Consider the following 15,898-nt stretch of genomic DNA (forward strand, 5'->3'; position numbering starts at 1 on the left):
CTATTTTGCCATCAAAATTGTATGACAGATAAGGCAATGGTTTGTTAACCCAGGGATGCAAAAAAAAAAAAAAATAGAACACAGGCAAGTTCTAAGCAGGATTGGTAGTATATGTTATGTTCACATGTTGATCTCATCATGTCACATGTACCTTCTGGAACCTTTAATTCTTGTGTGTGGGGACATGGCTGCCTAATTCTTGTATCTAGAATTGTTAACCCATCATTCACTTGACTTAGACTTTTAGCATGCCTGATCACCCCTTCAAACTAAAAACATAACAAGCTTTCCCTGGGTGTTTATACACGTTTAATTAACTATGTAGTATGTCATTGCAGACCTAAGTCGGGACAGGGTTGCAATTCTTGGCAACATTTCGTTTTTCCCATATTTCTTGGTGTAATGTTTTAAACAAGAACAAAATATCTTAAAAAAATCTGCACAATTATCAAACCGAGACATTTTTAGCTGCAAGGTTAACATTTCACACCTTAAACAAACACCCCTTGCTTGTTGAAAGGCTTAAAGTAATGGCATTTTAATTACATTAATGATAAAGCATATAATGGAAAAATACCATCTCAGTGCCATTTTTTGAAAATGCCATAGGTACAACAGGAAACAATGCATCAACAACAAGTGCTTCACCATCATCAACCAGTATGAAGGCTGACAAAAGTTCTGCATCTAGCAGTGCTCCATCTACAAGCTCTACAACCAACATTGTTCTCACTAAAATCTCTACATCTACCACTTCTCCATCTACCAGTGGCACAATGGCTTCAACCACCAGCTCTACAACTACCACTGCTCCCACTACCAGCTCCACATCTACCACATCTTCCTCTACCAGCCCTTCATCATCCATCACCTCTACATCAAACACTACTTTTACTATCACTGCTCCAACCCCCAGAGCTTACACCACCACTGCTCCCACTACCACCTCTACATCTACCGCTTCTCTATCTACCACCTCTATAACCCCCACTACTCCACCCAGCAGCTCTACAACCACCACTGGTCCTACCACCAGCTCTACAGCTACCACTGCTCCCTCTACTAGCCCTGCATCGACCACCTCTGCATCCAACACTGCTTCCACTACCATTGCTTTAACCACCAGCTCTAGTACCACCACTGCTCCCACTACCAGCTCTATATCTACCGCTTCTCTATCTACCACCCCTATAACCTCTACTACTCCACCCACCAGCTCTAAAACCATTATCGCACCTACCAGCAGCTCTACAGCTACCACTGCTCCCTCTCCCAGCCCTGCATCAACTACCTCTGCATTCAACACTACTTCCACTAGCAGTGCTCCAGCCCCCAGCTCTACAAACACCAGCTCTACAACCACCACTGCTCCCACTACCAGCTTTACATCTACCGCTGCTCTATCTACTATCCCTATAATCTTTAATACTCCACCCATCACTTCTACAACCAACACTGCACCTTCCACTCACTCTACATCTACCACTTTTCAATCTACCAGCACTGCATCCACCACCTCTACATTCAACACTGCTTCCACTACCACTGCTCCTACCACCAACTCTATAACCACCACTGCTCCCACTACCAGCTCCAAAACGACTGTTTCTCCCTCTACCAGCTCTACAACCACTCTCTTTGCATCAAACACTGCTTTCACTACCACTATTCCAACCCCTAGTGCTAATACCACCACTGCTCCCACTTACACCTCTACATCTACCGCATCTCTCTCTACTACCCCTATAACCACCAATGCACCTACCACCAGCTCTACATTTACCACTGCTCCCTCTACCATCCCTGTATCCACCACCTCCACATCCACCACTGCTTTCACTACCACTGCTCCTAACACCAGCTCTACAACCACCACTGCTCCCTCTACCAGCTCTACATCTACAGCTTCAATATCTATCACCCAGATAACTTCCACTACTCCACCAAACAGCTTTACAACCACCTCTGTGCCTACCACCAGCTCGACATCTACCACTTCTCCCTCTACCAGCCCTGCAACCACTCCATCTGCATCTAACACTGCATCTGCTACCACTTCTCCAACTACCAGCTCTACAACCACCACCACTCTGACTGCCAGCTCTACATCTACAGCTTCAATATCTATCACCCAGATAACTTCCACTACTCCACCAAACAGCTTTACAACCACCTCTGTGCCTACCACCAGTTCGACATCTACCACTTCTCCCTCTACCAGCCCTGCAACCACTCCATCTGCATCTAACACTGCATCTGCTACCACTTCTCCAACTACCAGCTCTACAACCACCACCGCTCTGACTGCCAGCTCTACATCTACCACTTCTATATTTACCACCCCTATAACTTCTGCTACTCCACCCACCAGTTCTACAACTACAACACTACCTACCACCAGCTCTACATCTACCACATCTCCATCTACCAGCCCTGCATCCACCACGTCTACGTCCAACACTGCTTCCACTACCACTGCTCCAACCCCCAGCGCTATTACCACCACGGCTCCCACTACCAGCTCTACATCTACCGCTTCTCTATCTACTATCCCTATAATCTTCACTACTCCACCCACCAGTTCTACAACCAACACTGCCCCTTTCACTCGCTCTACATCCACCACTTTTCCATCTACCAGCCCTGCATCCACCACCTCTAAATCCAACACTGCTTCCAATACCACTGCTCCAACCACCAGCTCTATAACCACAACTGCTCCCACTACAAGCTCTACATTTACCGCTTCTCTATCTACAACCCCTATAACCTCCACTACTCCATCCACCAGCTCTACAACCACCACTGCACCTACCACCAGCTCTACATCTACCACTGCTCCCTCTACCAACCCTGCATTCACCACCTCTATGTCCAACACTGCTTCTGCTACCAATGCTCCAACCACCAGCTCTACAACCACCACTGCTCCCACTACCAGCTCTACATCTACCGCATCTCTATCTACCACCCCAATAACTTCCACTACTCCACCCACCAACTCTACAACCACCACTGCTCCAACCACCAGCTCTACAACCACCACTGCTCCCACTACCAGCTCCACATCTACCACATCTCTATCTACCACCCCTATAGCCTCCACTACTCCACCCACCAGCTCTACAACCACCGCTGCACCTACCACCAGCTCTACATCTACCACTTCTCCATCAACCGGCCCTGCATCCACCGCATCTATATCCAACACTGCTCCCACTACCACTGCTCCAACCGACAGCGCTAGTACCACCATTGCTCCCACAACCAGCTTTTCATCTACCGCTTCTATATCCACCACCCCTATAACCTTCACTACTCCAACCACCAGTTCTACAACCATCACTGCTCCCACCACCAGCTCTACATCTACCACTTCTCCCTTTACCAGCCCTGCATCCACCACCTCTACATCCAACACTGCTTCCACTACCACTACTCCAACCACCAGCTCTATACCCACCACTTCTCCCCCTGCCAGCCCTGCATCCTCCACATCCATTACTCCTTCCACTAGCACTGCTGTACCCACCAGCTCTACAACCACCATTGCTCCCACTACCAGCTCCACATCTACTGCTTCTCTATCTACCACCCCTATAACCTCCACTACTTCACCCACCAGCTCTACAACCACCACTGCTTCTACCACCAGCTCTACATATACCACTTCTCCCTATACCAGCCCTGCATCCACCACCTCTACATCCAACACTGCTTCCACTACTCCAACCACCAGCTCTATACCCACCACTTCTCCCTCTAACAGCCCTGCATCCTCCACATCCATTACTCCTTCCACTAGCACTGCTGTACCCACCAGCTCTACAACCACCACTGCTCCCACTACCAGCTCCACATCTACTGCTTCTCTATCTACCACCCCTATAACCTCCACTACTTCACCCACCAGCTCTACAACCACCACTGCTTCTACCACCAGCTCTACATATACCACTTCTCCCTTTACCAGCCCTGCATCCACCACCTCTACATCCAACACTGCTTCCACTACCACTACTCCAACCACCAGCTCTATACCCACCACTTCTCCCTCTACCAGCCCTGCATCCTCCACATCCATTACTCCTTCCACTAGCACTGCTGTACCCACCAGTTCTACAACCACCACGGCTCCCACTACCAGCTCCACATCTACTGCTTCTCTATCTACCACCCCTATAACCTCCACTACTTCACCCACCAGCTCTACAACCACCACTGCTTCTACCACCAGCTCTACATATACCACTTCTCCCTTTACCAGCCCTGCATCCACCACCTCTAAATCCAACACTGCTTTCACTACCACTACTCCAACCACCAGCTCGATAACCACCACTGCTCCCACTGCCAGCTCTATATCGTCCGGTTCTCTATCTACTACCCCTATAACCTCCACTACTCCACCCACCAGCTCTACAACCACGACTGCTCCTACCACCAGCTCTACATCTACCACTGCTCCCTCTACCAGCCCTGCATCCACCACCTCTACATCCAACACTCCTTCCACTACCACTGCTTTACCCACCAGCTCTACAACCACCACTGCTCCCACTACCAGCTCCACATCTACTGCTTCTCTATCTACCACCCCTATAACCTCCACTACTCCACCCACCAGCTCTACAACCACCATTGCACCTACCACCAACTCTACATCTACCACTTCTCCCTCTACCAGCTCTACATCTACCGCTTCTCTATCTATCACCCAGATAACTTCCAATACTCCACCCACCAGCTCTACAACCACCTCTGTGCCTACCACCAGCTCTACATCTGCCACTTCTCCCTCTACCAGCCCTGCAACCCCTCCATCTGCATCAAACATTGCGTCTACTACCATTTCTCCAACGACCAGCTCTACAACCACCACCGCTCTAATTCCTGGCTCTATATCTACTGGTTCTATATTTACCACCCCTATTACCTCCGCTATTCCACCCCCCAGTTCTAGAGCCACAACTCTACCTACCACCAGCTCTACATCTACCACTTCTCCATCAAACAGCCCTGCATCCAATGCGTCTACATCTAACACTGCTTCCACTACCGATGCTCCAAACCCTAGCGCTAGTACCCCCATTGCTCCCACAACCAGCTCTTCATCTACAGTTTCTATATCCACCACCCCTATAACCTTCACTACTCCACCCACCAGTTCAACAACCACCACTGCTCCCATGACCAGCTCTACATCTACCAATTCTCCCTCTACCAGCCCTGCATCCACCACCTCTACATCCAACACTTCTTCCACTACCACTGCTGTACCCACCAGCTCTACAACCACCACTGCTCCCACTACCAGCTCCACATCTACTGCTTCTCTATCTACCACCCCTATAACCTCCACTACTTCACTCACCAGCTCTGCAACCACCACTGCATTTACCACCACCACTACACTTACCACCACCTTTACATCTACCACTTCTCCCTTTACCAGCCCAGCATCCACCACCTCTTCATCTAACACTGCTTCCACTACCACTATTCCAACCACCAGCTCTACAACCACCACGGCTCCCACTACCAGCTCTACATCTACTGCATCTCTATCTACCACCCCTATAACCTCCACTACTCCACCCACCAGCTCTACAACCACCACTGCACCTACCACCAGCTCTACATCTACGACTGCTCCCTCTACCAGCTCTACATCTACCGCTTCTATATCTATCACCCAGATAACTTCCAATACTCCACCCACCAGCTCTACAACCACCTCTGTGCCTACCATCAGCTCTACATCTGCCACTTCTCCCTCTACCAGCCCTGCAACCCCTCCATCTGCATCGAACACTGTGTCTACTACCATTTCTCCAACTACCAGGTCTACAACCACCACCGCTCTGACTGCTAGCTCTACATCTACCGGTTCTATATTTACCACCCCTATTACCTCCGCTACTCCACCCACCAGTTCTACAGCCACAACTCTACCTACCACCAGCTCTACATCTACCACTTCTCCATCAACCAGCCCTGCATCTTCTGCGTCTACATCCAACACTGCTTCCACTACCGCTGCTCCAAACACTAGCGCTAGTACACCCATTGCTCCCACAACCAGCTCTTCATCTACCGCTTCTATATCCACCACCCCTATAACCTTCACTACTCCACCCACCAGTTCTACAACCACCACTGCTCCCACGACCAGCTCTACATCTACCACTTCTCCCTCTACCAGCCTTGCATCCACCACCTCTACTTCCAACACTCCTTCAACTACCACTGCTTTACCTACCAGCTCTACAACCACCACTGCTCCCACTACCAGCTCCACATCTACTGCTTCTCTATCTACCACCCCTATGACCTCCACTACTTCACCCACCAGCTCTACAACCACCACTGCACCTACCACCACCTCTACATCTACCACTTTTCCCTTTGCCAGCCCTGCATCCACCACCTCTACATCCAACAACACTGCTTCTACTACCACTACTCCAACCACCAGCTCTATAACCACCACTGCTCCCACTGCCAGCTCTATATCATCCGATTCTCTATCTACTAACCCTATAACCTCCACTACTCCACCCACCAGCTCTATAACCACCACTGTACCTACCTCCAGCTCTACATCTATCACTTCTCCCGCTACCAGCCATGCATCTACCACCTCTACATTCAACACTCCTTCCACTACCACTGCTTTAACCACCAGCTCTACAACCACCACTTCTCATACTACCAGCTCTACATCTATCACTGCTCTATCTACCACCTCTATAACCTCCACTACTTCATCCACCAGCTCTACAACCACCACTGCACCTACCACCAGCTCTACAGCTACCACGCCTCCCTTTACCAGCCCTGAATCCACCACTTCTGCATTCAACACTGCTTCCACTACCAATGCTCCAACCACCAGCTCTACAACCACCACTGCTCCCACTACCAGCTCTATATCTACTGCATCTCTATTTACCACCCCTATAATCATCCCTACTCCACCCACCAGCTCTACAACCACCACTGCTCCTCCCACTACTGGCTCTACATCTACCGCATCTCTATCTACCACCCCTATAACCTCCAGTACTCCACCCACCAGCTCTACAACCATCACTGCTCCCTCTACCAGCTCTACATTTACTGCCTATATTTCTATCACCCAGATAACTTCCACTACTCCACCCACCAGCTCTACAACCACCTCTGTGCCTACCACCAGCTCTACATCTACCACTTCTCCCTCTACCAGCCCTGCAACCACTCCATCTGCATCTAACACTGCGTCTACTACCATTTCTCCAACTACCACCTCTACAACTACCACCGCTTTGACTGCCAGCTCTACATCGACCACTTCTATATTTACCACCCCTATTACCTCTGCTACTCCACCCACCAGTTCTACAGCCACAACTCTACCTACCACCAGCTCTACATCTACCACTTCTCCATCAACCAGCCTTGCATCCACCGCATCTATATCCAACACTGCTTCCACTATCACTGCTCCAACCCCAAGCGCTAGTACCCCCATTGCTCCAACAACCAGCTCTTCATCTTCCGCTTCTATATCCACCACCCCTATAACCTTCACTACTCCAACCACCAGCTCTACAACCACCACTGCTCCCACCACCAGATCTACATCTACCACTTCTCCCTCTACCAGCCCTGAATCCACCACCTCTACATCCAACACTCCTTCCACTAGCACTGCTGTAGTGACCAGCTCTACAACCACCACTGCTCCCACTACCAGCTCCACATCTACTGTTTCTCCATCTACCACCCCTATAACCTCCACTACTTCACCCACCAGCTCTATAACCACCACTGCTTCTACCACCAGCTCTACATCTACCATTTCTCCCTCTAACAGCCCTGCATCCACCACCTCTACATCCAACACTGCTTCCACTACCAATGCTCCAACCACCAGCTCTATAACTACCACGGCTCCCACTGCCAGCTCTATATCGTCTGGTTCTCTATCTACCAGCCCTATAACCTCCACTACTTCACCCACCAGCTCTACAACCACCACTGCACCTACCACCAGCTCTACATCTACCACTTCTCCCTTTACCAGCCCTGCATCCACCACCTCTAAATCCAACACTGCTTCCACTACCACTGTTCCAACCACCAGCTTGATAACCACCACTGCTCCCACTGCCAGCTCCATATCGTCCGGTTCTCTATCTACCACCCCTATAACCCCCACTACTCCACCCACCAGCTCTATAACCACCACTGTACCTACCACCAGCTCTACATCTACCACTGCTCCCTCTACTAGCCCTGCATCTATCACCTCTACATCCAACACTGCTTCCACTACCACTGCTCCAACCACCAGCTCTAAAACAACCACTGCTCCCACTACCAGCTCTACATCTACCGCATCTCTATCTACCACCCCTATAACCACCACTACTCCACCCACCAGCTCTACAACCACCACTGCAATTGCCACCAACTCTACTTCTACCACTTCTCCCTCTACCAGTTCTACATCTACCGCTTCTATATCTATCACCCAGATAACTTCCAATACTCCACCCACCAGCTCTACAACCACCTCTGTGCCTACCACCAGCTCTACATCTGCCTCTACCAGCCCTGCAACCCCTCCATCTGCATCTAACATGCATCTAACCATTTATCCAACGACCAGCTCTACAACCACCAACACTCTGACTGCCAGCTCTACATCGACCACTTCTATATTTACCACCCCTATTTCCTCCGCTACTCCACCCACCAGTTCTTCAGCCACAACTCTACCTACCACCAGCTCTACATCTACCACTTCTCCATTAACCAGCCCTGCATCCACTGTGTCCACATCCAACACTGCTTCCACTACCACTGCTCTAAACATTAGTGCTAGTACCCCCATTGCTCCCACAACCAGCTCTTCATCTACTGCTTCTATATCCACCACCCCTATAACCTTCACTACTCCACCCACCAGTTTTACAACCACCACTGCACCCGCCACCACCTCTACATCTACCACTTCTCCTTTTACCAGCCCTGCATCCACCACCTCTACATCCAACACTGCTTTCACTACCACTACTCCAACCACCAGCTCGATAACCACCACTGCTCCCACTGCCAGCTCTATATCGTCCGCTTCCCTATCTACCACCCCTATAACCTCCACTACTCCACCCACCAGCTCTACATCTATCACTTCTTCCTCTACCAGCCATGCATCTACCACCTCTACATCCAACACTCCTTTCACTACCACTGCTTTAACCACCAGCTCTATAACCACCACTTCTCCCACTACCAGCTCTACATTTACCGCTGCTCTATCTACCGCCTCTATAACCTCCACTACTTTATCCACCAGCTCTACAACCACCACTGCACCTACCACCAGCTCTACAGCTACCACTGCTCCCTCTACCAGCCCTGCATCCACCACTTCTGCATTTAACACTGCTTCCACTACCAAAGCTCCAACCACCAGCTCTACAACCACCACTGCTCCCACTACCAGCTCTATATCTACTGCATCTCTATCTACCACCCCTAAAATCATCACTACTCCACCCACCAGCTCTACAACCACCACTGTACCTACCACCAGCTCTACATCTACCACTTCTCCCTCTACCAGCCCTGAAACCACCCCCTCTACATCCAACACTGCTTCCACTACCAATGCTCCAACCACCAGCTCTATAACTACCACGGCTCCCACTGCCAGCTCTATATCGTCCGGTTCTCTATCTACCAGCCCTATAACCTCCACTACTTCACCCACCAGCTCTACAACCACCACTGCACCTACCACCAGCTCTACATCTACCACTTCTCCCTCTACCAGCTCTACATCTACCGCTTCTATATCTATCACCCAGATAACTTCCACTACTCCACCCACCAGCTCTACAACCACCTCTGTGCCTACCACCAGCTCTACATCTGCCACTTCTCCCTCTACCAGCCCTGCAACCTCTTCATCTGCATCTAACACTGCGTCTACTATCATTTCTCCAACTACCAGCTCTACAACCACCACCACTTTGACTGCCAGCTCTACATATACCAGTTCTATATTTACCACCCCTATTACCTCCGCTAATCCACCCACTAGTTCAACAGCTCCCACTACGAGCTCTACATCTACTGCTTCTCTATCTATTACCCCTATAACCTCCACTACTTCACCCACCACCTCTACAACCACCACTGCTTCTACCACCAGCTCTACATCTACCACTTCTCCCTCTGCCAGCCCTGAAACCACCCCCCCTACATCCAACACTGCTTCCACTACCAATGCTCCAACCACCAGTTTTATATCCACCACTGCTCTCACTTCTAGCTCTACATCTACCGCTTCTCTATCTACCACCCTTATAACTTCCACTACCCTACCCACCAGCTCTACAACCACCACTGTTTTTACCACCAGCTCTACATCTACCACTTCTCCCTCTACCAGCCTTGCATCCACCACCTCTACATCCAGCACTGCTTCCACTACCACTGATTTAACCACCAGCTCTACAACCACCACTGCTCTCACTGCCAGCTCTACATCTACCGCTTCTCTATCTACCACCCCTATAACCTCCACTACTCCACCCACCAGCTCTACAACCACCTCTGCACCTACCACCAGCTCTACATCTACCACTTCTCCCTTTACCAGCCCTGCATTCACCACCTCTACATCCAACACTGCTTCCACTACCACTACTCCAACCACCAGCTCTATACCCACCACTGCTCCCACAACTAGCTCTATATCTACCGCTTCTATATCCATCACCCCTATAACCTTTACTTCTCCATCCACCAGCTCTATAACCACCACTGCACCTACCACCAGCTCTACATCTACCATTTCTCCATCTACCAGCCCTGCATCCACCACCTCTACATCCAACACTGCTTCCACTACCAATGCTCCAACCACCAGCTATATAACCACCACTGCTCCCACTGCCAGCTCCATATCGTCCGGTTCTCTATCTACCACCCCTATAACCTTCACTACTCCACCCTCCAGTTCTACAACCACCACTGCGCCTACCACCAGCTCTACATCTACCACTGCTCCCTCTACTAGCCCTGCATCCACTACCTCTACATCCAACACTGCTTCCGCTACCACTGTTCCAACCACCAGCTCTACATCTACAGCATCTCTATCTACCACCCCTATAACTATCATTACTTCGCCCACCAGCTCTACAAATACCACTGCTCCCACCACCAGCTCTACATCTACCACTTCTCCCTCTACCAACCATGCATCCTTCACCTCTACATCCAATACTGCTTCCACTACCACTGTTCCAACCACCAGCTCTACAACCACCACTGCTCTCACTGCCAGCTCTACATCTACCACTTCTCTATCTACCACTCCTATAACCTCCACTACTTCACCCACCAGCTCTACAACCACCTCTGCACCTACCACCAGCTCTACATCTACCACGTCTCCCTTTACCAGCCCTGCATCCACCACCTCTACATCCAACACTGCTTCCACTACCACTACTCCAACCACCAGCTCTATACCCACCACTGCTCCCACAACTAGCTCTACATCTACCGCTTCTATATCCACCACCCCTATAACCTTCACTACTCCACCCACCAGCTCTATAACCACCACTGCACCTACCACCAGCTCTACATCTACCATTTCTCCATCTACCAGCCCTGCATCCACCACCTCTACATCCAACACTGCTTCCACTACCAATGCTCCAACCACCAGCTATATAACCACCACTGCTCCCACTACCAGCTCTGCATCTACCGCTTCTCTATCTACCACCCCTACAACCTCTACTACTCGACCCACCAGTTCTACAACCACCACTGCACCTACCACCAGCTCTACATCTACCACTGCTCCCTCTACTAGCCCTGCATTCACCACCTCTACATCCAACACTGCTTCCACTACCACTGTTCCAACCACCAGCTCTACATCTACCGCATCTCTATCTACCTCCCCTATAACTATCATTACTCCTCCCACCAGCTCTGCTACAACTACCACTGCTCCCACCACCAGCTCTACATCTACCACTTCTCCCTCTACCAACCATGCATCCTTCACCTCTACATCCAATACAGCTTCCACTACCACTGTTCTAACCACCTTCTCTACAACTACCACTGCTCTGACTGCCAGTTCTACATCTACCACTGTTTCCAGATTGAATTCTAAATCTACCATTTCACCATTAACCAGCCCTACAACAATGACTGCTCCAACCTCAAACTCAATATCAACTACTTTTCCCACTACAAGCTCAATATCTATTACTTCTGTATCTAAAAGTCCTACATCCGCCAGTGCTCCAACCACCACTTCTACATCCAACACTTCTCCAACCGCTAGCTCAACATCTACCATTGCTCCCAGTATCAGTTCTATATCTATCATTTCTCCATCTAACAGTCCTATGACCACAATTGCTCCAGCCTCCAGCTCTGCAAGCACTGCTGCCTACTTTGCCAGCTCCATATCTACCATTTCTTTATCTACCAGTCCTACAACCACCAGCTCTACAATCACAACTGCTCCATCCACCAGCTCTACAACTACCACTGAAGGCAAGTTCTAAGTAGCATACATGCTATATGTTCATGTGCTAATCTCATCCTGCCACCTTTCACTCAGGTACCTGTTAGTTGTGGTTTAAGGGGACAAATGGCTACCTGTATTTTGTATCTGGGGGACACATGGATATTTAAATCTGGCATTTGAAGGCCACACAGCTACTTAATTATTGTGTATCAAGGGATATGGCTATCCAATTATTTTATCTACGGGAAACATGGCTACTTTATTCTGTCATCCTGGAGGCAAATGGCTACTTAATTCTGGATTAGGGGTGGGGCACACAGCATGTTATTTGTTGTATCTGGAGGCAGGTAACTGCATTATCCTTCTATCTGGAGATGGCACATAGATACTTAATTCTAGTATCTGGGGAACTAAGCTGTTTATACTAAGGGAAAGATGTATGTGATCCCCTGCTAATTTTGTTTGTTTGCTATCTGACCACTGAAAAGTAGTCAAATAATCAAATAAAAGGTAATAAATCAAATTCTCTATTAAGACCCCTCGGTTCCATTGTGTCCAGCTTTTTGATCCAAAATGCTTCTCTATATAACAATTTCCTAACTCTATCACCCCCTCTCCTCAATGGGCCAACTTGTTCAATGATCATAAATCTAAGTTGACTAACATGATGTTGGGCCTGCTGAAAATGATAGGCTACCGCTTGGTCAGTCAGGGATTCTCTAATCGCATGCTTATGCGACGACAGTTGGTGAGATGGGTGAGGCGGGGAATGCACTGTTTGAATTCTCCAATAGCAGAACCAGAAACACAGTCACCCATCAGGTCCGCATAAGGTGAGACTACAATGATTGGTTAGTTTGATAGTGGGATTTACTGATTGGCTGTTCTGGTGGGCTGCTGGGGTATATAAGGATGGTGATATCCATTGATAGATTGTCTCTTGTACAGCATAGCTTGATAAAGGGGCGGTTGCCCTGAAACGTCGCTTTTACTGCTGTTATGCCTTTGAAGAGCTAATAAAAGAGCTTTATTGCATACTGAATGGATGGTGCCGGTCTTCTTGCTTTTTGCTATCTGACCAAGAAATGATTAGTCCATAATTGTATTGGTAGGTTTATTGTAGCTGTGAGAGACAGAATAACAAGAGAACCCTCAAAAACCCAGTGCCTCCAAAGTCAGAGTTTGAAGTGCATTGTATTGAGTGAAATAGGAATTTGATCAAAAGATCACTTAGTACTTGGGGGCAAAACTCTTGTTGGCAGTCACAAAGGTCAGATTTTTCTAGTAGTTATCCACCAGGTGTGCACATATCTCAGGAGGGATTTTGTCAATCTTAACTTTGCAGACCATCACCAAGTCAGTAAGGTTTAAGTCTGTTATTTGGCAACTTAAGCTCTCTCCTCTGATTTGCTATTGTATTAATGTCTAAAGACTGGCTAGGCCACTCCAGGACCTTCATGTGCTTCTTCTTGAGCTACTCCTTTGCTGCCTTAACCATGTGCTTTGAGTCATAGCCATGCTGGAATACCCCTTTCAATCTATTTTGAATGCACTGGGAAGGAGGTGGTCACCCAAGATTTGACAGTACTTGTCCAACTCCATTGTCTCTTCAATGGGGTGAATGCCCTGTCTCCTTATCAGAAAAAAACACCAAAAGCAAAATGTGTCCACCTCTATGTTTGGCGGTGGGGATAGTGTTCTTGGGGTCATCTTGGCATTCCTCTTTCAAACACGGTGGGTTGAGTTGATGCCAAAGAGCTCAATGTTGGGTTCATCTGACCACAACATTTTAACCCAGTTTTCCTCTGGATTATTCAGATGTGCTTTAGCAAACTGCAGACAGGCCTGTACCTGAACTGTCTTGGGGGGACCTTGCAGGCTTTGTAAACTTTTACGTCCTTTACGGTGTAGTGTGTTACCGATTGTTTTCTTGGCGACTATGGTCCCAGCTGTTCTGAGATCACTTACAAGTTCCCCCAGTAAGGGGATGGCTTTGTCACTATTCTTATGATCATTTCAACTCAACGAGGTGAGATCTCAGATCTTGCATAGAGCCTCAGGCTCAGACCAAGGGAGATTAAACATTTTGGGCTTGATTTACAAAGCTGTGCTAACTGTTAGCACGCTGGTGAAAGGCCCATTATCACGCCTAAACTGAGCAAAGTTTACGCGCGTAACGCCATTAAACCCTATGCGACATTTCCCGTGCACCGGACTTTGCGCGCAAAACTTTTCGCTGGAGTTTTTCCCTCAAAGCGGTGCTAACCTACTTAGTCGTCTCGGTGGCAATCTTTGTGTAGTATGACGGTCGCCATGCTTGTGCGCACGTTTGTGGGAGTGCAGACGATCGCAGACTGGTTTTCTAGCCTCTATGATTGGGTTGAGGTAGTTCAATAACATTGTGGAGTGCCCATATCAGGAAGATGAGGATGTTGTGGCAAGGTTGCTAGCAGAAGCGGTAGAATATTGGGGGTGCTGCTGTGTAAGCCAGTCAACTACTTCTGTGGCATTTTGTGAGTTCAAGGTACGTGGTCTCTGAACACTGGGAAATATGCTAGGGCCACAGGAAATCACAGCAGCACGACCCCTACGACCCCTGCGGTGTGGCCTGCCCCTGCCTGTCATTTTTTAAGTTGTTTTCAATATTAATATTAAAAAAAACTCTGCCAGGGAGGAACTGATTGTCACTTCACACTGGTCAGGTGACAGGTTTATGCTATGTGCAACAACTACCTCAAAATATAGGCCCTACCAGTGAGGCTGTCTGCAGGGCAGTAGTGGATATTAGGTGCCAGTAGTGGTAGTGATGGATTTTTGCAAGACCGAGACAAGCTTCTCCAGCACTAGAGGCTGAGATTCCACAATGCGCCAAGCCCCCCCCCCTCCCCCGAACTGTGCTTGCACCAGTATTAGCCACCTCATTAGAACAATAGCCATATGTGCCCCCTATAGTATTAGGCAGCCCCTCTGACCAATATAATAGTATTAGGCAGCAGCGCCTGTAGATGTAGCATTAGCAACAGCAAGGGTTAGTATAATAGCCATATGTGCCCCACCTTCTCCAGTACAAATGCCAGATGTACCCCCTAATTTATCTTCCCCAGTATAGTGGCCAAATGTCTCCCCCCTCCCTCCCCCATATAGTAGCCAGATGTGACCCCCTAGCAACCCCCCCCCCCCCAGTATAGTAGCTAGATGGGTTCCCCCTACCTCCCAGTACAGTAGCCAGATGGTCTTCCCCTTCCTTCTCCCAACACACTACAATAGCCAGATGGGCTTCCTCTCCCAACCCACTACAATAGCCAGATGGGCTTCCCCTCCCCTCTCACAACCCAC

The 15,898-nt window shown here is 49.0% G+C and overlaps 1 protein-coding gene across 1 annotated transcript; it reads left to right on the top strand.

Moving 5' to 3' along the window:
- The first annotated feature begins 662 nt into the window (after positions 1-662).
- Positions 663-12,599, top strand: LOC137522046 (pneumococcal serine-rich repeat protein-like). The gene has a single exon (XM_068242066.1). The coding sequence runs from the start codon at positions 663-665 to the stop codon at positions 12,597-12,599; it is 11,937 nt and encodes a 3,978-aa protein (XP_068098167.1).
- Positions 12,600-15,898: the final 3,299 nt, after the last annotated feature.

The sequence above is a fragment of the Hyperolius riggenbachi genome, chromosome 6 (genome assembly GCF_040937935.1).
Source record: "Hyperolius riggenbachi isolate aHypRig1 chromosome 6, aHypRig1.pri, whole genome shotgun sequence".
Classification (NCBI taxonomy): domain Eukaryota; kingdom Metazoa; phylum Chordata; class Amphibia; order Anura; family Hyperoliidae; genus Hyperolius; species Hyperolius riggenbachi.

Excerpts from the sequence above, each read along its gene's own strand:
- LOC137522046 (XM_068242066.1), top strand. The coding sequence starts at position 663 with ATGAAGGCTGACAAAAGTTCTGCATCTAGCAGTGCTCCATCTACAAGC.